The following is a 25,980-nucleotide window of genomic DNA, read 5'->3' on the forward strand; positions in this document are numbered from 1 at the left end:
CTCCTCTTGCCTCCCCAGGACTTGGCTTCTGCAAAGATCTGTTCTCTCTTCTATATCGTCAATTTTCTTCACTAGTGTTGAATCATTCCCAATGGCGTATAAACTCACTGTGATCTTTTCCATCACGAGAGAGTCTTTAAACAAGACTGTCTTTCAACATCGAGTCTCCCTAGAGCTACTACTTCAGTTTTTCTTCTCTTGATGACAAAATATCTCAAAAAGTTTGCCTTTCTTTTCTGTCTCCTTCATCTTTCATTCTTTCTTTAATTGACTCCAGTCAGGCTTTGCCAGCCACTTTCCCCAAACTACTCTTATCAGATCAAGGGCAGCAGTGAACTTCTTGCCACATCCAATGGTTAATTCTCCTTCTGTCTTATTCAACTTTCTCAGCATCACGTGACAAAACTGACCATTACTCCTTTCTTGAAACATTTTTCCTCTTGACTTTCATGACATCCACTCTTCTGTAAAGCAAAATTTCTTTTTATAGCTGAGTAATATTCCATCGTATATATGTGCCACATCTTCTTTATCCATTCATCTGTTGATGGACACTTAGGTTGCTTCCATGTCCTGGCTATTGTAAATAGAGCTGCAATGAACATTGTGGTACATGTCTCTTTTTGAATTATGGTCTTCTCAGGGTATATGCCCAGTATTGGGATTGCTGGGTCGTATGGGAATTCTATTTTTAGTTTTTTAAGGAACCTCCATACTGTTCTCCATAGTGGCTGTATCAATTTACATTCCCACCAACAGTGCAAGAGGGTTCCCTTTTCTCCACACCCTCTCCAGCATTTATTGTTTGTAGATTTTTTGATGATGGCCACTCTGACTGGTGTGAGGTGATACCTTATTGTCATTTTGATTTGCATTTCTCTAATGATTAGTGATGCTGAGCGTCCTTTCATGTGTTTGTTGGCAATCTGATATCTTCTTTGGAGAAATGTCTATTTAGGTCTTCTGCCCATTTTTGGATTGGGTTGTTTGTTTTTTTTGATATTGAGCTGCATGAGCTGCTTGTGAATTTTGGAGATTAATCCTTTGTCAGTTGGTTCGTTTGCAAATATTTTCTCCCATTCTGAGGGTTGTCTTTTCATCTTGTTTATGGTTTCCTTTGCTGTGCAAAAGCTTTTAAGTTTCATTAGGTCCCATTTGTTTATATTTGTTTTCATTTCCATTTCTCTAGGAGGTGGGTCAAAAAGGATCTTGCTGTGATTTATGTCATAGAGTGTTCTGCCTCTGTTTTCCTCTAAGAGTTTAATAGTGTCTGGACTTACATTTAGGTCTTTAATCCATTTTGAGTTTATTTTTGTGTATGGTGTTAGGGAGTGTTCTAATGTCATTCTTTTACAGGTAGCTGTCCAATTTTCCCAGCACCACTTATTGAAGAGGCTGTCTTTTCTCCATTGTATATTCTTGCCTCCTTTATCAAAAATAAGGTGACCATATGTGTGTGGGTTTACCTCTGGGCTTTCTATCCTGTTCCATTGATCTATATTTCTGTTTTTGTGCCAGTACCATACTGTCTTGATGACTGTAGCTTTGTAGTATAGTCTGAAGTCTGGGAGCCTGATTCCTCCAGCTCCATTTTTCTTTCTCAAGATTGCTTTGGCTCTTCGGGGTCTTTTGTGTTTCCATACAAAATGTGAAATTTTTTGTTCTAGTTCTGTGAAAAATGCCATTGGTAGTTTGATAGGGATTGCATTGGATCTGTAGATTGCTGTAAAGCCATTTTTGAAAACATAAACTCCAGAAGAGACTAAACTCTGCACTTAAGGTTGTAGGTTATCTTAATTCTTACCATGAACTTTTTATGAGAAAGCAGGTGGTGCTCTGATCTCCATTCCAAAGAGAAAAGATCTTTTTTGTTGAATCAGCCCATTATTCTTTGACATGGGATGCATCTCCAGGTTAAGGGATGAAAGACATTAATTTGCATTAGACAATAGCTGCAGTCTGTATTCACAGTACAACGTGGGAGAAAGTGGCTACACCATCATTTTGTAACAGATGGATTAAAGCATGTCTTAGTAAGAAAAACAAGCAGAGAGGGGCTGGATTCCCTTGATCTCTCTGATAAAAGCAACACCATGTACAGTGGACACCTAATAAATATTCATTGGTATCAATGCCTGGATACAGAACTCCTTGATTTTGGACATTTAAATCAAGTATCTTTCTTGGTTAGAGATTAATAATAACATATTCAGTCTTCATACTTAGGTTCTTCACTGTTGTGTCCCACCATGCATCTTTCTAGAAATATTTTCAGTTTAAGATAGGATCTTCTGCATCAGCTGAATTTGCACTTAAGCTTTTGTGTTTAACGCATCTTGCTTTTTCTCTTGGCTTCAATGGGCACTCGCTTTTTCTAATTTCATTGTAAGATGATTACATTCCGGTTCATTCATTTGACTAACCGTGATATTGCTTCTTTTTTTTCTCCTTCAGATATTGATGAGTGTGCGGCTAAGATGCATTACTGTCATGCCAACACTGTGTGTGTCAACTTGCCTGGGTTATATCGCTGTGACTGTGTCCCAGGATACATTCGCGTGGATGACTTCTCTTGTACCGGTGAGCATTAAGGAGCAATGTTGCTTTTCTGATTCAGTCCTTCTTTGTGCCATATCTGTGTCATTACATTTAGCTCTAAGTACACTAAGTACTATTTTTAACTAACTAGTTCTTCTCTTGCATTATCTTATCATCAACTTTTTAGGAATGAAATGATCATAAGAGAAATTTTGTCTGCCTAATTTATTTCCACTCCTAGTATTTCTGCCTCTGTGTGTGTGCATGCGTGCATGGGTATATGATTTGAAATTGAAGACCCAGTTGCCTATGGTAACACTGAAGGACTTAGAGAGAGACATCAATTCCAAAATGAGAAAAGTATCAAACTATTTTCCTTCCATCAAGATGAAATGTGTTTTTATGTGAGAAAATGTACTTTGTTCTTGTTGGGAAAGACAAGAGGTTAAACTTAAAGCAGGAGCAAGAGTGTCTGGTGGGCACGGATTGGTTATATGGGAGCCAGTCAAGACTTTTCACTGACATATGCTTATTGTCAGTTTTGTCCCTCTTCTTCCCTTTATCACCGGGCTGTCAGCACCAAACTGGAACTCCAGGGATTGTGGTCAGTGCCTCTGTGTGAGCAGTGCTGGCTTGGTGGGCATTTGGTTTGGTGTTCCATTATCATTCAAATCACGAACACAGAGACAGGAACAGTAAATTGGTTAAGGGTGGTAGAAGACTCTGAGTCTTTCTTCTCTTGGATGAAATGTCTTTAAATGCCCAATCTGTAACCTGTAAGGAAGGGGCTCCCTGAATACAAGATTTCAGTCATGCTGTGTATTTCTCTGACTCTTGCATCTTTCTCTTTGTCCTAATGACTGGTATATAAAAAATGATTTCTTTTTAAATTAATTAATTTATTTTTATTTATTTTTAAAATTTTAAATTATTTTCACTCACAATGGAATTCCACTCTTTTCTTAATATATTTTATTTTATTTTAATTTTTAAAAAATTTATTTATTTATTTATTTTTGGCTGCGTTGGGCCCTCGTTGCTGCACGCGGGCTTTGTTTTAGTTGTGGCGAGCGGGGGCTACTCTTCGTTGCGGTGTGCGGGCTTCTCGTTGCGGTGGCTTCTTTTGTTGCGGAGCATGGGCTCTAGGCGTGTGGGCTTTGGTAGTTGTGGCACGTGCGCTGAGTAGTTGTGGCACACGGGCTTAGTTGCTCCACGGTATATGGGATCTTCCTGGGCTCGAACCCGTGTCCCCTGCATTGGCAGGTGGATTCTTAACCACTGTGCCACCAGGGAAGCCCCAATATATTTTATTTTGAATGGCCTTTTCAGAGGTGCAAAAAGTTATAAAAGTTCGAGAAGCATGTTTGTATGTCCAAATACTTTTGCCATTGATTGTTGTATATTTTTATGTTACTGTTCTTTGGCTAAAGGATTTCAGATTGATGCAAGATTCTGACTCCTGCAGTAGGCCAAATATCGTTTACCTGTCTTTTACGTATTATTACAAAATTCCCAGAGAAAAAAGAGACTTTATAAACATTATGCTGTGATCCAAACATTTTAAGGGGGCAAAACTCTTTTGGACCTGTAAACAAATGCAGTCTAAAAATCTGTGATGTTACAAATGAGTCTTGTTCTGTTCTCAGTGGTCTGTCCAGGTCCTGACTTAACGTTAACCCTAACATGAGGCAAAGGCAGTGAGTGGATCGTCTCCCAACACAGAGGCACCATATCATGCAACTCAGACCTGATTAAGGCCCTGCTGGGTGGAAAGGCCTTGTTGAAATTATATCAGAATACTTAGCACCTCTGCTCTTATTTTCTTCACTGAAGGAGGAAGACAAGAGCTGGTGCTTGTTGAAAGCCTCTTAAGGATAGGTGCTCCGCCTGGTAGTTTGTACAGTATATATGCAACCAGATGGAAAATGTATTATTTTAAAAACTAGCTCCAGAGTTACTTTTAGAAAGAGAAATGTGTTGTTTGGAGTAAAAGGCAAGTGTGTGAGTATCAGTGGGTACACCATCCAAAAAAAAAAAGAGTAAGTAGTTCTGCAGGGAAACTTTTTGTTTTGATTGCGCATGTATTTTGTCTGAGAGAGAATAAGAAAGTTAGAACAAAAGAGAGAAAAAAAAGAGGGAGGAGAGGGGAACCAGCCAGAGAGCAAGGGGCTGGGTGCTGTGGAGGACAGGGGTCAACGAAAACTGCTCAGTGAAAGGATGGCTGAAAGGACTTTTAAGGGGAGGAATATTTAGTGTGAGGGGTTTTGTTGTGGTGGTTTTGCTGTATAGTATGCAGGGCAAGTCTTCCTCATGACCCTCCAACCTTCAGCAAAATCTGCCACCTTGAAGACTGGGTGAGACCCTCCCCCTTCTGACCCCAAAGAATGCAGGTTAACATGAGGGACAATGAGGGAAATGGTACATGTGTGTATAGGATATCGTGACCTCAGAGGTAACCATTCCGATCCTTTCCCTGCCACCCAAAGTACATTTATACAGACATGCATGCAATAATCACAGTCACCACGGCCTCCTCTCAGGAGTGTCAGAAATCTCAATGAGGGCTTTTGGACTTCCCCCATAGATCATAGAATTGGGGATAAGATATTTTTCTTAAAAAAAAAAACTTCCATGGATCCCAGATTTCTTCTTATCTACTGCCCATTTTTCTGCTTCTGTTCATAGCAGACGTCTTAATTGCATCGTCAGTGGTTACTGCCTTCCTTACATGTACTTACCTCACACACCCTCTTCATCCACTCCCACTAAGTCTTCCAGATGCACCATTCGACAGAGAGTACATTTATCAAGGTCAACCATGAGCTCCATTTTGTTCAGTCTAATCTTCTTATCTCTTGTGACCTCTCAGCAGCATTTAGCAAAGCTGACTACATCTTCCTTTTTTAAGCACGTTATTTTATTCACTTTTGAGACAGTGTATTTCCTGATTTTCCTTCTATGTCACCGGTCACACCTGCCCAGTGTCCCTAGCTATTCTTCTTCCTCTGCTGATATCTTAAAGATTAGGGTACTGTAGACCCCTGCCCTGGACCCTTTTCTCTTGTTCATCCATATCATCTTTTCAGATGCCTCCATTCAGTATTATGACATTATAGCATCTCTGTGTTAATAAGTCCTAAATTTCTATCCAGTTCCAGTCTTTCTCCTGAGCTTCTGAGTCATATATTCAACTTGACATCTACACATAGGTGTTTAATAGGCATTTCATATTAACATGTATGAGACAGAACTCTTGATTTCCTTCCACCTCTGCAAACCTCCTCCTCTTCCAATTTTCCGCATCTCAGCAAATGAAAGCACCATCTATCTTGTTTTTCAACCCAAAAAGCTATGGGTGATACTTGATTGCTCTCCTTCTTTTGTCCCTCCACTTTCAGTCTATACATCAGACTTGTTGAATCTACTCTCCACACCCTGTCCTAAGTCCATCCACTTCATCCATTTCCGTCCATATCCTCTACTACCAAACTATCAGACTTCCTCAGTGGTTACCATTCTGGACCTGCTGCCCCAGGCTTGCTCTACTGTAACTCTCTCTTCACAGAGTGATGAGGGCAAACTTTTAAAAACACGCCTTTCTAAAGACCTCTTGTAGTTTTCCATTTCTCAGAAAATCAAATTAATTCTCCTTATTTTGATTTAAAACCCTATGTGACTTTTTTCCTTTCTGCCTCTCTGACTTTATCTTGTACCATTTCCATCCTTGTCCATTAGGAGGTAGCCACCCAAACTTTTGACTTTGTTTTTTTTTATTCAACAGGCTTGTTCTGCCTTAGGACCTTTGCATGAGCTGTTGCTTCTTTGTAGAAGTCCTTTCCTCTTACTCTCTGCATACCTGGCTTTCTTGGCATTCAGATCTCAGCCTAAAAATGATCAGCTCAGAGAGGCTTTCTCTGATTCATATAATTAGCCACCCATTTTTCTGTCATATCACCTGATTTTAATCCTCTGAATATCACTTATCACCATCTGGAGTTTCTGTTATTTATATATGATTTTTAAAAATTTATGTCTTTCTATTAGAATGTAAGCTCTGAGAGGAGGAACCCTTTCCCTTTTGTTCACTGCTGTACCTTGGCTACTTAGAATATAGCCCGGCACAGGGCAGTGCTCAATAAGTATTGAATGAGGGAATGAATAAAGCTGCTTGACCCTGGGCTAATTGTTTACTTCTCTAAATCTCACTTATAAAACATTGCTCATATCTGTTCTACCTATAGGTTATTGTGAACATCAAATAATATGTGTGAAAACATTTATCATGGCCCTTGTATCAGTCAGGTTAGGACGTTCTGCAGTAACAACCTCAAATATGAGTGACTTAAAATAATCAGGTTTTGTTTGTTGCTCATGTATTTCACTGGTCAACAGGAGTGGTGCTCTGCTTATCGTAATGACTTTGGGATATAAGCTGATGGAATAGTCACTATTGTGAACATTGCTAGTCACCAAGACAGGGAAAAGAGAGCCTAGAGCGTCTTGTATCAGCCAAAATATAGTCTAACCAAATCCCTTTGACCTACAACTCAATGACTAACTATAACTTGTTACCAGTCCTCAACCAACTACAAGGAGAAGAGGAAAGACCTTCCTACCATGTGCCTAGGTCTGATAACTAGACGTATTTGGTGAATGGTGCTAATAAATACCATAGCAAATAACACAATAGATTCTTAACAAATTTTGTGTCCATTGACATGAGGAGCTATTGATTAAAGTAACCTTATTTTTTAGTTGCAATTCACAATGTGATGGGGAACGTAGTCTCAAAAAAGAATGATGATATTAAACACATTGCACTAAGTGCTATGATGGAAGTTCAAGCAAAACACAATAAGAAAAGGGTGTTTGATTGTCAGGATGGAGCATTTGGAATGTTTTTGCAAGCCAAGAGGAGCTATTGGAGTTTACCGAGGCATGTTAGCATGCATGTAAAGTAGAAATTTGGGAATGTAGATGAGATGTGAATGGGAATATGGAATATGGATGGGAATGAGGAGAGGTAAGAGACAAGCATTCTCCCTGATGGTCATTTCTCCTCTAGACCAGATTCAAGGTCCTCTATTAGACACTTCCATAGTAAGCTGGAACTCTGACATTTACCTTGGTGTCCTGAAAATAAGCCTGTTAGGCCAAATGCGCTCTTTACAAGATAAGCAGGTCCACACCTTTAATTTCTGTCATTTCTTTATTGGCAAAGAAGACTTCTTCCCCTCCAAGTGGTTAGTAGCCTATGTAATAAATGAGGTGTATAATAGATATCTGCCACTGTAAGATGTCTTTTCAGATGCTTTGTTTCCAGAAGAAATTTGCTAGGAGAAATTGACAGGCCTGAAGACTTCCTTTTGTCTGCCATGAGTTCCTGACATGGCATTTCTCATTATTGACATTCTTATTTCCAAAGATCATTCTTGTCTCTATCCTAAATCAGTTAGTATCTGCTGCCACTGTTCAGTTGGTTTTCAAAGTACATTGGGTCATTTTTTTCTCTCTCTTTTTTTTTAGTTTGTCATTTACTCTGGTGCTAACATTTTAGAAGTTAGTAGTCTTATTGAAAATCTCCATTCAACGAAAAATTAGTGAGCCTAGAGTTAAAGAAGACATATGAGCTTTGGTGGTACATTGATTTATTGAATGACTGATTCACTCATTCATTCACTCACTCACTCATTCATTTATTCATTTATGTGTCCAATATACAATTAGTGTCTGTCATGAGTGTTAGGAAATATGGCCAAAGACATTAGTGACAAATGACCTCTTTGCCCAGGGATTTCATGGTTAGTGAGGCAAGATCTTCAGATGAGAAAACTCAAATGTGCATTCACCAACAAAAATGTTCCAAGTTTACCAAATCAATCCCTCTTTAAAGTCTTAGTAGGGTTTAGATGAGTACTGGGTATTTCACATCCTATAGTGTTGGCCCTTGACAAGTTCCAGAGAAGGATCCCCAGAATTGCCTTTCCCAGTTCTATGCTGTAACAACAGTTCTTTGAGAAAGGCTGCACCAGAGACAGCAGATGCCAAGCATGATGCTGGAGAGGAAAGACAGTATATCAAACAGAAAAGAAATGTTACCTCTTTCCTACTTTTTTTCTGGTTAAATAGTGAAAAAGTCATATCTCATGGGATAATAAAAGTTCTAAGGATTCAACATGGAAAATAATTATCTAGAATTTTAAAATGTGCTATAACTGAATCATTACTGTGATGGCTGGGGTTCCCTGACATAACCGTGTAATTTGTATCAGGCTCCATACTTTTTTCTAGGAACGTTTCTGTTGGTGAAATCGAAAACATGGACCTTTGTCACTGGGGGAGTTTTTGGCCTTGGAATTTGTGTGTGATTCTAAATCACTTTCTGTTCTGTAAGAGATCCCTGAGTTGCCCTTGCTTTTTTATGAATTTTGAAGCTGGAGGAGTGTCTAAAATTGAGGTTGGGGAGGCCTTTCCTCTTCCCTGGACCCTTTGATTTTTGAAATGGTCAACCTGCTTGATTTATTGGTCCCTGACTTTCATTTATCCCCAGTTAAACTCCCTGTGTTTAGGTTGTTTGATAAGACATTACCTTTGAATACTCAGGCAGCTTTAAAGGAGGATACTTGTGATTTACGATAAAAGCATGCAGCAATAAGACAGGTACTTGACAGTAATGGGTAAGCATCCATTTTTATGCCAAAAACTTTCCATAAAGGTAAGAAATAAAGGGAACAAGTGAGACAACAAATATTATATGTGATTTCCATTATCTTGCTGAGAGATTTTTTATGTTTTTTGATATTGGCATGGAAGAGAGCTTGAAGGAAGTATGTATTTGAAATCAAGTAAGCTTAGTTAAAGTTAGATATAATAGTCTATTAATTTAATGGTTTAAATTAAGTACCACATAATGAAAGATGTGAGATAACAGTTTAAAAGATGTAAAAGAAATTTTACACTAGTTTTATGGAAAATGTTTTCCTACTAAGGTCGATGAAATACAGAACATTTCAAATCTGAGATACCTGATATTTTCTCATTGAGCAGAGCCATATGAAATGGAGCTAAAGCAGAAAATCCTCCGCCTTGATTGAGCACAGTAGTAAATTATGCACTGATTATCCTTATCTTTCAAGCACATAGTATGTGCTTGTTTTGGACACTTTTGCTCTGGTATACTTTTGACTATCTGGTATCATAAAAGGTGCAAGTTCTAATTACTTGCCTCTCAGTCAAGAGGTGATACAGATATAAGAATAAAATTCCAGTCATGGACTTGTAGACTACTTTTACTTTAGTGGGAAATGCTCTATCAAATGCTTTAGACTGCAAAACATTTTATTGAAGATAACAGACTACATTTATTGATATATTGAATAAGAAAAGTCAAAATAAGACTTGTACCTTTGGATATTTCAAAACCCAATTAAAAACTCTGATGTTCTTTGGAGGCATTTGCCTTTTGTTTTGATTTGTTTGCCTGGTATATTCATTTTTTCTTCCCTTTATTTAGACAGACTTTGTCACCTTCCTCCCCCTCCAGAGGAGGGATGTGAAAGTACCAAAGCAGGATTCCAAAATTCTAACCCTTTAGGGCAGAGGGTCTCAACCCTCATCTCAGATTAGAATCACTTAGGACATGAATTTTAAAAAGTCGATACCTGGGATCTACCCCTTGAGGCTTTGATTTTCATTTGGTCTGGGGTTGTGACCTGGCTTCAGTGTTTTTGTATAAACGTCCAAGTGATTCTAATATGCAGTCACGGTTGAGAGCTCTTGCCTTTGTAGAGCAGAGATGGTAAGAGTTTGGAGGGAATATTGGGGTGGGGGTGGAATCAGAGAGAAGAAGAATTGCCCTCTATATTGTAGACTAGAAAAGGATTCCTTTGAATGGGTGGTGGGTGACATGGTGGCAGAAGGTAATTAAAGCAGAGATTTGAATGGTTTCTCGAGGAAAGGGCTCTGCCTCCAAGGCTGCCTTCTGGGATGTGTAAGACTCTGGGGAGAGAAAGGCTGTGGGATTCTCTGTAGGTAGGGTCTCATGGGGAGGTCCCAAATCTTCAATTGTGTCCTGAATGCTATGATGCCTCAAAGAGCCCTTAAAGATAAATGGGACATCTCCATGGTGACCTGTGTGTTCCACGGGCCAAGGACCAGACTGATGTCTCTCTGTGAGTGTCTTGATTACTTGGAATCTCCTAGAACCATGACACAGACAGATGAAAGCAAAGAATCCTTAAAGTGACTGAGACATTTTCACTACCCCACTAGTCCAGAAGAATAGGAGCTCAGAAGCATTCATTAAGTTGAAACGAAGAAATTATAGAAAGCTACATTACTTGCATGTACAAATTTGTGACTGGGCTTCTCTGCCCATCACCTGTTTTCACAGGTGAAAAACAAAACAAAACAAAACAAAAAAGTTAACAAAAGGAGGAAACAGGAAAAAATTAAGAGACCCCTCTAAACAGTGTTCATGGGGTGAAAATTAATAGAATATTTGGTTTTCCGGGCCAATTTTAGATTTCCATATGTAGTCCTGGAAAAGCCAAAGACCAGAAACTTATTCCATTTAGCAATAGTTGTGTTAAAATAGTGCTAAGGTTTATTAAATCCAGGAAATATGTCTTAGGGAGGATATCAAAGGGCATTTCCCTTGATATTTTAGGATGAAGGATTTGTCTGGTGTTTGGCTTCCTTGTTGGGTTTAACTGAGAGGTTTTTGTTTGTTTGTTTGTTTTTGGTTTTTTGGTTTTTGTTTTTTTATCAGCACGTATTGTAAAGGACCTGAACCACATTAGCTGCTGCAGACCAACCAGAATAAATGATGGATCTTGCCCCCAGGGTGTTCGTGCACAAACCTATTAAGAAGTGTGTTGCCCTTGACTCAAATTCATCATAAAAGGCTTGTTAGTATTTCTGTACACTCCATTATTGGAGTTGTGCATGCAGAATCACAATTAAGCTTTCACGTAAAGGGGTTTGATTAAGGATGCTTTAGCACTTACAACACTGTTGAGGCCAGCCTTGCAGCCCTGCTTATACCCACATTTGAGTCGACACAATGAATGGGCATTTCTCTTTAATAACCCAGCAAGCTATCATGTATTCTTTATTTCCATCTTAAAGACTTGGTAAATGCATATATGTTTAGCTATTTCCACACTTGTCTAAGATACAGTGAAGTATCTTTGGATTATGTTTCCTTTATGTAAGAGTATTGAAAATATACATTACTTATTCTTGAGCCAAATGAAAGCTATAAATTCTCATGGTTAAAATCTGGTGTATAAACTCAACTTGTTGCAAGCTTCGGCAGTGCCACCTTTTTACTTTGTAAATTAGAAAACCATTAAAGTTCTCTGCTTCTTCATCAGTATCCTCTGTACACCTTCATAGAGTTGTTGAAGGATGAAGTGAGACAGTGTAAGTACATCAGTTTGGATGATTTTAGCTTAAAGAATGATTTAAAAAACCCAACTCTACCGGCTTAAATGATAAATTTATTCTCTTATAACAAAACGTCTAGGACAGTGTTTCTAGAATTAGTTAATTCAGCTGCTCTATGACATCATCAATGACATAGATTGTTTCCAACTTTTTACTTTGCTATTTTCATTGTGATAGTTTGAAACTTAATCTAACTCCCTTCCAGGTCTCAGAATGGCTGAGGCAACCCCATGCATCATATCTCAATTTAACAATGTCCCAAAGTCATAAGGGAAAAGAGGATTTCCTTCCTAGAGTCCTTTGTTAAGAGCAAGGATAACTTTATCAGAAATCCATCCCTAGCAGATCTGTTTTTCATGTCTCCTTGGCCAAAATTGTTTAATATGCCTATTAATAAATTATACCTTAGAAAAGCAAATAGAATTACCTTGAATCGAGATTTATCCCTGAGCTGGGGCAGGTCCCGGTTTCCTTTATAATACTTGGGTTGTATTGTCAAGGAAGGAGATGATATGATATGTATGTGTAGATCCATAGTTGCCTAGGCAACTGACAGCATCTATTAGAGTCTATTCAAAGCCTTGAAAACTATTTCAAGCGTAGTAGTAATTAAAAGAAATGCAATTAGACACTTATACTAAATTTATGTATGTGCCTACTGTGTAGATATATGGATAGATATTATATTTATTTACATATATGTCAACCACCCATTTTTGGAGATGGTTTAGGAAACAGGCACCTTTTCATACATTGCTGGTAAGAATATAAATTGATACAGACATTCTTGAGGATAATTTGACAGGATGTATCAAAAGGCCTAGAAATATTTATTTACAGCAACTTATTCTAAAGAAACAATCAGTCACAGTTACATATGTGAGAAGATTTTCATTGTGCCCATTTATTCCACTTATTATTTATAAGAAAAGAAACTAGAAGCAGCCTAAATATGAACTAATGAAAGTTTGTTTGAATAAATTACAATATATTCATATATTGGAATACAATGAATTTTAAAATAATATTCAGGAGACTATTCAGTGTCAATGGAAAATTCTCATCATACAGTATGATGAAATTCTAACCAGTATATATACTATTTTCCAATTTAAATAATAAATACAAATTATCTACGGATATACATAAACACATAGAAATAGAGGCAGGGAATATTCCCCCAGATAAATAGGTATCAGAAAGTATTTGTGAATGGAAGATTATATGTGATATCTTTTCTTTACACTTTACGTGTTTTCCACTTTTTTCTGTGGAATGGAATACAATGCAGTGAACTGTATTACATTTTAGTTTTAGAAAACTGTTATTAAAATATTAGAAAACAGAAAGTGCTAGATAAAGATGACATTGAGTTTATTCCTCAAAAATCTCCGAAGTGTCATCCTACTAAATTAAATTTTTAAAAAATGTTTAGGGGGGCTTCCCTGGTGGCACAGTGGTTGAGAGTCTGCCTGCCAATGCAGGGGACGTGGGTTCGAGCCCTGGTCTGGGAAGATCCCACATGCGGCAGAGCAACTGGGCCCGTGAGCCACAATTACTGAGCCTGCGCGTCTGGAGCCTGTGCTCCGCAACAAGAGAGGCCGCGATAGTGAGAGGCCCGCGCACCGCGATGAAGAGTGGCCCCCGCTTGCTGCAACTAGAGAAAACCCTCGCACAGAAACGAAGACCCAACACAGCCATAAATAAAAATAAATAAATAAATTTAAAAAAAAAAAAAAAGAAAGGGGCAGTGGGTATTAAGTTGCCAGGAGAGAGTGTGGTTCCTAAAATAAGTTATTAAAAAAAAAAAAAATGTTTAGGACTTGGTTGTGCTAATGCCTTTCATCCTTAGTGACATAGATTAGGAGTTTGAACTAAAGAGATTAAAAGCAATGGCTTTGCTTCATCAGGTTTCTGAGTAATTTGATTGTCCAATATGTCAGTTGAAGGGCACTTGCAATTATGATGCTGTTTTCCTCCTTTGAGGGTCCTAGAAGGTGATCTGATAGCCAGGTCCTACCTGCCCTGTTTTTCTTCAGCTCTTCTGGCAGCGTTTCCAGATTCAAGGCAGTTGGTCCAATTTTTTTTTTTTTTTTTTTTTCTCCTTGACTGTAGCCAAGTCAAAGAGAGATACTGAGGGGAGACAGAAAAGTCCCAGGATTTTCATAGAAAAGCAACCACTGGATGAGAATCAGGCAACTTAGATTCTAGTTCTACCCTGGACACCAGCTCACTGAATGAATGCCACTGTCTCAACACTTTCCTTTGGACCTTGAAAGATTAAGGATTAATTAGCTCAATAGTTTTCAGTCAGAGGAGCTGGGATTCCAAATAAGATTTCTTTTGAAAGGAGTTCAGCTTATTTAAAAAAAGAGGTAATCTTGCAAGCTACTACTTTTCTAATTCTGTGATTCTTTAAGATATGGTTCCTGACCTCTAGGAAATTATGGTCTCTTCGGGGGGCGTACAATTTACATCTTAGGAGCATAATTTTATAAGGCATATAGGTGCTAAATTGTGAGGTGTGAGTGTAAATGATGTGGGAAAGAGCACTGGTGCTGGGAGAAAGAAGGGCGTTAATTACTACATGGTAGAGAGAATGTGTTTTCCACAGGGGGCTGTCTGAATGGGTTTGATTTTGATGTTGAGTGGGAGATGGCATAAGAGAAATAAGAAGTAATAGGGTGCGTGGTGCTTTAGATGTAGATCCATCTCCATGTTTGTCAATCTACAGCAAACCTGGAGGTGTCCTGGGTAGAAGTGGGAAAAACAGAAGGCTCTGAGTCAGACAGACTTGGGTTCCTGCCCCAACTCCAGGCATTTATTAGTAGTGTCAACTTGAATCAACTTTGGGGAAATGGACATACCTTTCTCCCAGACTCTTGTGAGGAGTAAATTAGATAATATTTCTAAAGTGGTTGGAAGAGAGCTCAGCACAGAGCAAATGTTCAACAAACATTATCTACTACTACCTCTATTTTACAGGTGAGGAATCTTACTTGAGACACAGGGAAGTTAGAGAATTGTCCATAGCCACAGCCCTTGGGAGTGCTGGAGTAGGGGTAGATAGGAAGGAAGGACTTCAACCTTCAGAGACTCAGATGCAACCACCATCAGAGCTCTTTGGAAGATGCCTTTAAAATGCTAATGCAGTATGGACTGCAGAGGCTCAGTATGCATTGGCCATTATTAGAATGACAAACAGAGCCTGGGATTTGGGTCCAAGAGAATCCTATTTAACCCACAGCTCTGCCCTTTATAAGCTTTGGGATCTAGGTGTGATTCCTTAAGTGCCCTATGGCTCAGTTTGTAACCCCAAGAAAGCAGGTTGGGTTTTAATGTTTAAACACATGAAGAAGCCCAACCCAACGACTGACTCTGAGATGGTGCTCAATATTGAAGCACTAAGACCTGATCAACAAATTTCCCTTTCTCCCTTCTTCTCACCAAGTGGCTCTAGAAGCACTTCCAGGGACACTGAGGCTCTTTGAAATACATCTGGAGAGCCCCTTGTCTTTAGAAGCTCAGTCTCTGTTGACAGTGTCCAGATTCTCTGGGAGCCTGCAGCTAGATGCTTTGGGCTCATGGGTTAAGGAGATCAGCAAAAAGTAGATTCACAATGGTTTGTAACTAGCAAGGAATACATTCCTTTATTTAAAGAAAAATATCACCTCTGGAGTCATTCGTTTTGTAAGTTCCTGTAGACCAGAGCTTTGGAATATGTTCTATAAACTCCCTTAAAACATTTATGTTTATTCCCTGAGAAAGGAAGCCCCCTAAACTGTGAACACCTTTGGCATTTATCAGCTCTTCTGGCTGGCATCTGGTTAGTCCTTAGGGGCAGCCATAGGACAAATTGCTTTCAGGACAAGGGTCAGAAGCTTGGTCTAGGTTGGACTCCAGGGTGGGGTTTTGACAGTTGGGAAATGTCCTCAGAGGGAAATCACAGCATACAGAGAGATGTGTAAAGCCAACAACGAGTTTGTCGTCTACCTGTTGAATACCCGATGCCTACATGGGTATTCTACATTGTGGAAATCACACTGCAGCTATCAATTAATATTTTAATTGTTTCTACTTATTTCATGAGTGTTGGCCAACTTAGTAAAGTTCCAGAAAAATACGACTGTTTGTGGCTGCAAAATATCCTCTCTTCTGGACGCATCATTATAGTTTTTGCCACATTGAAGAAGTATTAAGATCCAGTTGCTTCTCTGTCTTCTTTTGGGTCCATCATATACGTGCATTTAGTCTTCCGTTATTACGATGGATGGTGATGGTTGTTTTTGCCTCAATTTGGATGAGGAGTGAGTGAGTCTCAGGGCAAAACTCAGACCAGCCCCAAGCAGGAAATACACATGCTTAGAGGTTCACGCAGTGGGAGGGATCAGGGTTTCTTAGGTGTTATTCATTAAAGGACATCTCTGGGAAAAGTATAGGACCCTTAAAGAACTGCATAGCATTAACACATATCTTGGCGGTGTCAGGACCTTGCATAATTATTTTACATAAGAACACTTTGTAACTAGACAGGCGCTCCAGCGAGCCCCTGTCTTGTTTATGAGGTGTGTTTTCCATATTTTTTATCGAGTTCTTTATCCTTTAAAATTCAAAGAGTCTTCCTAGATCAGCTAGCAATTATTTTTCCCCTTTTGGCATTCATTTTCCCATTCTGGTTGATCAGTTGAAAGTAGGGAAAGCATTAACGTATCAGGAATTTCAAATAGCTGGGATGCTAGAGACATATAAGGCGTCAAAAAATACCTTCATGTTACAGTGATTTGATTCTGAATTTGGACGAACTGTTGAAGAAATGTGCCCAGCGAGAGCTTGCTTTTTGATTCTCCAAAACTTTAGGGTATTTTCTCATTAAGAGAAATTCTTTTCTTCGAACAGGTGGTCCATTTGACTTGGTTACGTGAAAGACGTGGCATTGTTTGGAAGCAGATAGCATCCTTGCCTATCAATGTGAGAGGGGCATGAGGGGACAGTTCCTGTCTCAGCCAGAGAGTGTGTGGTCTAAATGACTGTTAGGTCACAGCAACCCAGGCTGAGCGGCTTATAGTGCGGCGGAGGAGATCAAGTGAAGATATATATAGCCTGTCATGCTTCTCTTGACCTCAAGCAAACCATTTTTTTTTTTAAGGACAGATTGGAGCAGCTCATAGCTTCAGAGCCAAGCCCATGAGTGAGGCCAGAGAGCAGTGCCCTCAATCTATTTTTAGGATTTAGAAAACCGGCAAGTTAGAAAATAGCACTGGCATGTAATCGTGCTTACCTCTCAAAGTTCCTGGAGTTTTGAATTTGCTCCACTGCTGTTTGGACATGTTTAATTTTATTTTGTCTCTTTTCTCATCTCATTTTGTCCCTTGACTCTGTACTCGCGGGTGTGTTATTATAGCTTTTTCCCTTGAATCTCCTTTCATTTTTTCTCTTTTCATATTTGCTTCATTAATGTGTGTGTTATTATTTATGACTGATCTGAACAAATGATGGTTTGAATGAGGGATGTAGGATCAAAAGTGATTTAAAACAGAAATGAACAAGTGTTGACAAGAGTATGGAGAAATTTGGAACTCTTGTTGTACTGTTGGGGAGAATATAAAATGGTGCAGCTGCTGTGGAAACCAGTTTGGTAGTCCCTCCAAAAATTAAAGATAGATTAAAAATCATATAATCCAGCAATTCCACTTCCGGGTATATACCCAAAATAACCGAAAGTAAGATTTTGAAGAGATATTTGTGCACACGTGTTTACAGCAGCATTAGTCACAAAAATAGCTAAAATGTGAAAGCAACTTAAGTGTCCCTCAACAGATAAATGAATAAGCAAAATGCAATATATCCATACCATGGAGTACCATTCAGCCTTAAAAAGGAGGCACATTCTGACACGTACAACATGGATGAACCACAGGGAACATTATACTAAGTGAAATAAGCCAGTCACAAAAGGACAAATACAGAATGATTCCACTATATGTAGAATCTCGAGTTGTGAAATTCATAGAGACAGAAAGTAAAAGGGTGCTTGTTACAGGCTGGGGAGTTATTGTTTAGTGGGTATATAGGTTCAGTTTTACAAGATGAAAAGAGTTCTGGAGCTGGATGATAGTGATGATTGCACAACAGTATGAATGTAGTATTTAATACCACTAAACTGTACAATTGAAATGGTTATAATGGCAAGTTTTATGTTATGTGTACTTTACCACAATAAAAAAACGTTGGGAAAAATGCCACCGGGACAGATCTCTTCCTGTTACTGGGTCTACTCTAGAAATAACATTTACCGTGGTTTTCCTTGCTTCCTGTAACATACTGGGCATCAAATTCTGGTTTTTCCAGAGAGTGAGTTATTCATTCATTACTTTGTTCATTAAACGATTATTGATTGAGAAATCTACTGAGCATCAGGTATTATTCTAGATGTCGTGATACATTAGCGAAGAAAACAGAAAACTTTGCTATCAGTGGAGCTTTCATTCTAGTTAGTTGGAGTCAAACAATAAACAGGAAATATCAATATATAGTATGCCAGATGGTAAGAACTATGGGGAGAAATAAAGTGATGGAAGGAGATGGGTGTGCTAGGGTGGGCAGTGGTGCAGTTTTATATGGGGTGGTCTGGAAAGGTCTCACAGGAAGGGGCACACAAGCAAAGACATGAGAGAAGTGAGGGGAGTAAACCACGCTGATCCCTGGAATAACGACCTTCCAGGCTGTGGAAACAACAGATGGGCAGAGCAGTCATCTATGCAGTGACTCAGGATGAGGTAAGGAAGCTTGTTAAATCAGTAAACTCCCATTGGCTCTTATCTACCCTACGTCTGCCTCTAGTATTTTCCGATGGAATCAAGTACATGGGTTTCGTGGCCGTTATATGCCGCAGAGACTTCTTTCACGGACTCTGGGTCATGGCTGTCTTCCCAAGACTTAAAGATGATAGAATTTGAGCCATTGACTAAATGGGGAGTTACTGTGTTTTTTTCTTTAAACGGCAAGCAAAGCTTTAATGGCCCCAGCCATTACTAGGACAATACCCTTTTTAGAAGAATAGAGTTCACGAAGGGGCATTTGAACACAGCGTGTAGGGAATTCAATTCTCATGTCCCATTACTGTTAACAAGGTCTCCACATTTAATTCCACAGGGTAAATGTGACAACTCTAGAGTCAGGGCCAGAAAATATCTCTAAGCAACCAGGGAGCTGAAAGAGCCTTGCTTTTTTCTTTATTTTTATGTCTGTGGTATTCCATTTTCCCTGCTGTTGATAAATAATTCAGAAAAGAAAAGAATGTTTCAGCCCTGACTTTTTAATGCCGAGGACAAATACATTATGCGATTGGTCCCCAAACATGCACAGGCTTTTGCAAGAAGGTCAGTATTTTGTGTTTGTTGGTTGGCTGTGTGTTCTCTGGAGCTTTGCAATCGATTGGCTTTGTTCTTGTAGCTAGAAGAAAGGTGAGGACTGCGTGTATGAAATACACAGAACTGACGCTGTCATGTTGTCACGGTCCCTAAGTGGGCTGCTCAGCAACAGGTAATAGATAGACTGGTGGGCGTTGATAAGCTGTGCACCTTGGCTTAGAAGGGGTGATTATTGGAGGACATCTGGTGACATAAGGTAATTGTCTTGAAACCTGGCTGGACCTGGGCTATAGTACCACACTGAGCATCTAGGTACCAGGGCGTGCTGGCAGGGGAGGACAGATGTCCCAGTGCCTCATGTTGAATTTGTTTCTCCTGCAACTAGGATGTCCATGCTTACCCAACTATGGTACCCATTTGTTTACTTTGGAAAATAATTTCTAATACAGAGATAATAATAGTATATAATATATGTGTATATGTATATATACACACATATATATATATAATATGATAATAATAAAGTCAGAAAATGGCCTCTGTGGATATAATCGTGTTGACAACTGATGTTTAGAAACAATGTTACTATCCATATACTAAATGAATAATTTGGGTCACCATTCACAACAAATGCCAATGGTTAGTTGGCTAAAAGGAATAGGGTAGAGAGGAAAAAATTCTGTATTGGTTACTAGAGAGACATTTTAATCCAGACTAACACAGTATATGTCCTTGGGTAAGTCATTTTATCTCTTTGGACCTCAGTTTTCTCATCGATCACAGGAGAATATTAGATTATAAATTGACGTTCAGAGGGCCTACTAAACTCTTAACTCTTTGAAGCCAAGAATCATGGCTTTTCCTCTCTTTATCCACAATACCTGCCATACTAATAGGCACCTTTTGTTCCTTTTTTTTCCCAAGTGCACATCTACAGTCATTTGGAGTATTGCAACTGCAATTTTGTTTGATTTGTAGAACTTTAGGGGCATTTGAACACAGTGTGTAGGGAATTCAATTCTCAATTCAATGCCTTTGAGTTTTATATTTACAACTTTTTTTTTTTTTTTTTTACAACTTTTTAACATGTTTTAAAAGAATGTGTGAACGTGCTACTGAAATACTCTTTCTTTGGTAGCGTTTGTTTCACTGAATATTTTATGTGACTTCTGCACATTGACTCAGGCCATAGTGATGTTTTATTAACCATTATTAACTTGTGACTTGGAATTATCATACAAGTGATCAAAGAACCTTCCTTTTGCACATGAGGAGGTTTCTGTGAAGGAGAATGGGAGACACTGGTTCAGGATGGACAGCTGGTCTCCCTTTTGAAGCCCTTTTCACGCTGAGTTTTGTAGATGCTTTTGAACACTTGTTGATGAATGTCACCCCTCTGGCACTCACCCTGCTTCTTTGTTTAAACTGGTGCCCACAGAGCCCAAGCAGCAACACAGCTGACAGTGTAATGATAATTGTGACCAGCTGTGCCCTTCCTCAAGGATTAGCCTGTACTGGGGGCAAGGGGAGGGGAAGAGAGGTGATGGAGGATCACAGAATGAATGGGGACTAAATATCAGAAGACCCACAGTGAAATCTCAGCTTGAACTATTATGAGTTTTATGACTTTGGACAAAATACATAACTGTCCACTTTCTTCTTTGGTAAAATGAGGGTGGAGACCTCTGTTTTCAGGCCTTTTAAAATGTATGATTCTAAGTGCTATGAGTGGTGCTGTGGTCTAAGTGCTATGGTCAGAGGAAAGGTAGCACTGCAGGCTGGGGTGACCAAAGAAAAGTTTGAGTTAGTGGCTTCGGAGATGTGAAATAGCATTTTGTTATTGTTGGAACCACGAGGAGAGATTTTGCCAGTGGAAGGCCTGGCAGGAGTCAGAGCAGGGACTGAGAAAGACCCAAGGCCTGTTGAGGCAAAGCAGAGTGTTTTAACTTCACCTGCAGTGAGAACCCTTAAGAGAGTGGGACACCCTTAACCAAAGGCTTCTGTGCTCCTTTGGCTTCTTTGCTTTTAAATCCCTGATTTTGACGATTCTAATAATCACTCATTCAACAGCAAATATTTGTGGAGTGTCAGCTCTGTTTCAGATCCTCTTTTTTTTTTTTTATTATTAATTAATTAATTAATTTATGGCTGTGTTAGGTCTTCATTTCTGCGCGAGGGCTTTCTCTAGTTGTGGCAAGCGGGGGCACTATTCATTGCGGTGCGCGGGCCTCCCACTATCGCGGCCTCTCTTGTTGCGGAGCACAGGCTCCAGACGCGCAGGCTCAGCAATTGCGGCTCACGGGCCCAGCTGCTCCGTGGCATGTGGGATCCTCCCAGACCAGGGCTCGAACCCGTGTCCCCTGCATTGGCAGGCAGATTCTCAACCACTGCGCCACCAGGGAAGCCCTCAGATCCTCTTTTATGTGCTGGAGATAAAGTAGTGGGAGAGACAGAGTCCTTGCTGTTAAGCGTTTTTAGAGAATCTGACAATATTTGTGCCTAATGAGGGCATCCTGCCATGGAATTGGTATGAGCAGAGGAGGAATTTTAGCAGAGTTTTAAGTATCACTCGAGAGGCATCTATTTACAGGCTACAATAGCCTATTGAAAAGAGCTTGCTTTTTGAACATGAAGTCAAAATACGTGAGTATTGGAGGTATGATTGTGTAGTGCTTGGAGCTGGTGAAACTAGGTTTCCTAACTAAATGAACTTGTGCACATTTCTTAACTTCCCTAAAGTTTGATCTCTCATTTGTGTAATGTGCATAATATTAATACTTATGTCATAGGGTGGTTTTGAGGATGAAATAAAATATCGGTGTAAAACACTTTGCCTAATGTCTAGCATATGATAATGTGCTCAGTACATGTTAGCTGTTATTGTTCCTATTATTAAAATTTTTATTGGTTTTGTTTTCCACTTAATATTTAACATGTAATCATAGTACCTCTTAAAAGAGGGGGAAAACACACTATCACCTTTATTACTATTACCTTTATTGCTTTCCATTAAACCCAGAGAGATCCTTGGCTTTTGGGAAAGTGCGGAACAGAAGAGCAATTTATTTGTAGCTTTTATAAAAAAGCATCTCTGTAGATTCCTTGAGTGGTAGGAAGAAAAGAAAATTACTTACTACATTTTTTAGGCATGATGGTGATTGTATTTCTTAGGAATGGATAGAAAGGTCTCATGAGTGTTAACTTGTGAAGGACCAAACCAGAGAAGTATGTCTGGTGTAGTCCAGGTATTCAGGGAGCAGATGAAGATGATGATTTGGGAGGCATTTGTTGATGTGCCCAGATTTACCAGCTGGATGGAGGACACACTGCGCAGAGTTGAGCCCAGACTTTGGATCCAGAAAGGCCTGAATTAGCATCTTACCTCCACAGCTCATGTGACTGGCAGCAAGTCATTTTAACCCATATGAACCATTTTTCTTATTTGTAAAATAGGAGTGATAACAATAGCAGTACTCGTATCATGGCATAATATGAAGGTTAAGCAAACTCATAAATGTAAAACCATCAGTGGCAGTGTGGTACATGGAATCAGCAAATAAAACATATAACTAGATATCTCACCAAACCTGCAACATAATAGTTGCTCAATGAATATTAGCCTCCCGTTTCTCCTCAACTGCTTTATATATTTTAATTTGTTTATGCAGATTTGAAGGAAAATATTTGAAACACTGGCTCTTACCTCTTATTTCTCAGTTTTTGGTCCCAAAACTTGTTTCATTCACATGCCTAAATCCTTGCAAACTGTTTTCAGATTCTAACACCTGTATCCCTCCCTACTACCAGGGCTAGAATGTAGGTTGTCTTTTACCCACATGACCTAAAAGACAGTTCGTGCTTTATTATCAGCCAGATGATTCAAGGAGTTGCAAAACAGATCTTAATGATATTTATATCCATCATTTATTCAACAAATACTTGAGTGTCTGCAATGTGTTGGGCTTTGTTCTAGATGTTACATATGGAGAGCAGGGTATAAGACAGACCAAATCCCTGCCATCATGGTGCTTATATTCCAGACATGGAAACAGTTGATTAAAAACAAAAAACTTGTTATTTCAGTCATAAGTGTTGCGAAGAAAAACAAAAGAGAATATAGGACTAGGAAATGATTGGTTTGATCAGGAGGGTATTTTATAAAGGACAGTAGGATGAGGCTTATTGAGGCATTGGCCTTTTTGAGCCAGAATCTGAATAAGGGGTTAGGATAAACCATAGAAAACTCCGTGAGAACGCTGTAGTTAGAGGGACCACTGAGTGCTGAGTCCCTAAAAAAGGATTGAACTTGGTGTGTTTGAGGAACAGAGAGAAGGCTGTCCTGAGAGAGGCACATGATAAGATTAGGTCAATACAGAGAGATCAGGTCTTGTAGGGTTATGTGGATCTGGTAAGGGTGTAGATTTAATTCTAAATGTTTTGGAAAACCATTGAAAGTTTATCCAACCGTAGCAATGACAGGATAGTCACTACTGAGCACGACGGTGGCTGTACTCCATTGATCAATCAATATGCATTTCTGTAGCATTTTCTGTATTTCCAGCAGTGGTGCAGTGGGTAGGGTTTGTGGGTATTGGTGAGTTCAGAAAGGTAGGATAAGAAATGCCTCTGTCCATAAGAAACTTAATATAGAAATGGGGAGATAATTCTATTATACATGGAATAATTCAAAACCAATGCTCTAAACTATAATATTATCTCTGAATACAAAAGAAGGTGATAAAAGGAAGAGGCCCCGTGTTTTGAAGAAATTTAGGAAGAATGTCTGGAAAGTTTGGAGGAACCAGGTATAGAGGGCATATAAGTCTCCCAGAGTAGATTAGACATAATAGGTCATCAGGAGCCGTTATAAACTCCTGGACTGGGTATTTAGATGATTGATCTGGCAGTAGTGTGCTTTGGAAGAAGCGGGATTAAATGCTCAGAGACTAGTTGGTGGATTGTATGATAAACTTGTTCATCAAAGCCTGGATAAAGCTGGTGGCTTTGGTGGCAGGTTGGATAGAGGAGATTGAAGAGAGGGAAATAAGTTTTAAAAATCCTAATGCTTGTACTTTGTGAAACCTGAAAGATGGCATTTCCATGAATGGAAATGGCATTATTGGAAAAAATGAGTCATTTTGGCGTAGAACAGTATGGGTCCTGTCTGTAGTGACGATAGGATATTTATTCAGGTGTGTCTGGTCAGTGCAGTTTAATAAAGCAAAATGGTATTAGATGATATTTAACCAGAGGATTCAGGAGTAGCAAATGAAACTCAAGGAAGATGATGATGATAGCAGTAATGACTACTATTATTCTACTATTACTATTACTTATTACTTTCATCATCATCATCACGTCACTATCATCTTTTAGGTTAGTGCCCATTTTCTTCACTACAGGGTAATTGTGCACCAGTGGTTTTCCATAGGCAATTTAATCACAAGTTGAAGTGAAGGCATCTTCACCAATCAAGATCAAATTATATCACCAGCTCTCCTTTATGGACCACCATGTCCAGTGCTCACTTGTAAAGAAGCAAAGACAAGAAGGGAAATTGGCTGGGCCTGTCTTTACATGTATAATTCTACCTGCAGTTAACATGGTCCAATTAATGCCTTGGACGATAACTCTGACTGATATGCCTTACTTTTAGAGTGGAAAGAGGAATGAGACATATAAAGAAAGCAATGGAGATCTCCTCCCTTCTTAAAAGGTGAATTCAACTTACAAGTGGATAAAAATACCAAACTGGATTAGATGTGAGAGTTAGGTATGAGAGATAGAGATGTGAGTCATCCTGCTACAAGTATGTGAATAAGGATATAAGAAAGTGTACAGAGAAAGGTGCGTAAGGCCATGTCCTAGAGGAGAACCCCACGTGAAGGCCTTGGGTTGTGGGGTAGCAGCAGCAGTAAATATGGCAGTAAAATTAAGAGATCAAGAGTAAAATTAAGAGACCATACAGAGGCTTTAGGAGAGTGAAGGTATGGAAAATTCCATTATATTTGCCAAGAAGAGAGTCATTGGCAATCTTCCGAAGAACAGAATCATTGCTGTCTCCGATAACAGGATTTAAAAAGAGATATTTTGATAGAAAGTTGCACAGTGGTTAGAATATGCAGGCTTTTGGCAGTCACACAGTTAGAAAGCATTGTAGAGAAACCTAAAAGGAACAGCAAGGTCAAGTGAAAGATACTTTGTCCGCCTCAAGTTGACTTTTAAGATGAATAACATTTGAATGTTATACGGGAGAAGTGGGTTGAAGATGCTTAAGAGGCAGGCTTTATTGTGGGCAGGCAGGGTACAGATGGAGGAGCTGGCTCTATGGGAGGGCTTGGAAAGGAATTGTAAGACAGGAAGGAATAGAGGATACAGCCAGGGAGAGGGGTCTAGTGTGAAAGCCATGTATGCTTGCGGAGATCCATGCCTGGCAATGCGCTAAAGCCAACTTTTCATTCAGTACGCTTTCTGCAGCATATTTTCCTTCCTCTGCCTTTCACAGACCACAAATACCAGTTCTACTTTATGTAAATGGAAATGTAAGGTTTTCCCTCTGGTGGGACCTTTGAAATATAGTATCCACTTTATTGTTCTGTCACATTTCTCAGCACTTTGTTTT

General features: G+C 39.2%; 1 protein-coding gene across 2 annotated transcripts in view; it reads left to right on the forward strand.

Moving 5' to 3' along the window:
- Positions 1-25,980, forward strand: part of NELL1 (neural EGFL like 1) — an 862,938-nt gene that overhangs the window by 397,458 nt on the left and 439,500 nt on the right. For both annotated transcript variants that reach the window (XM_036862585.1, XM_036862586.1), the window contains exon 13: positions 2,455-2,580. In XM_036862585.1, the coding sequence (XP_036718480.1) occupies positions 2,455-2,580 (126 nt within the window). The remainder of the gene's footprint in view (positions 1-2,454; positions 2,581-25,980) is intronic.

The sequence above is a fragment of the Balaenoptera musculus genome, chromosome 8 (genome assembly GCF_009873245.2).
Source record: "Balaenoptera musculus isolate JJ_BM4_2016_0621 chromosome 8, mBalMus1.pri.v3, whole genome shotgun sequence".
Taxonomy (NCBI): domain Eukaryota; kingdom Metazoa; phylum Chordata; class Mammalia; order Artiodactyla; family Balaenopteridae; genus Balaenoptera; species Balaenoptera musculus.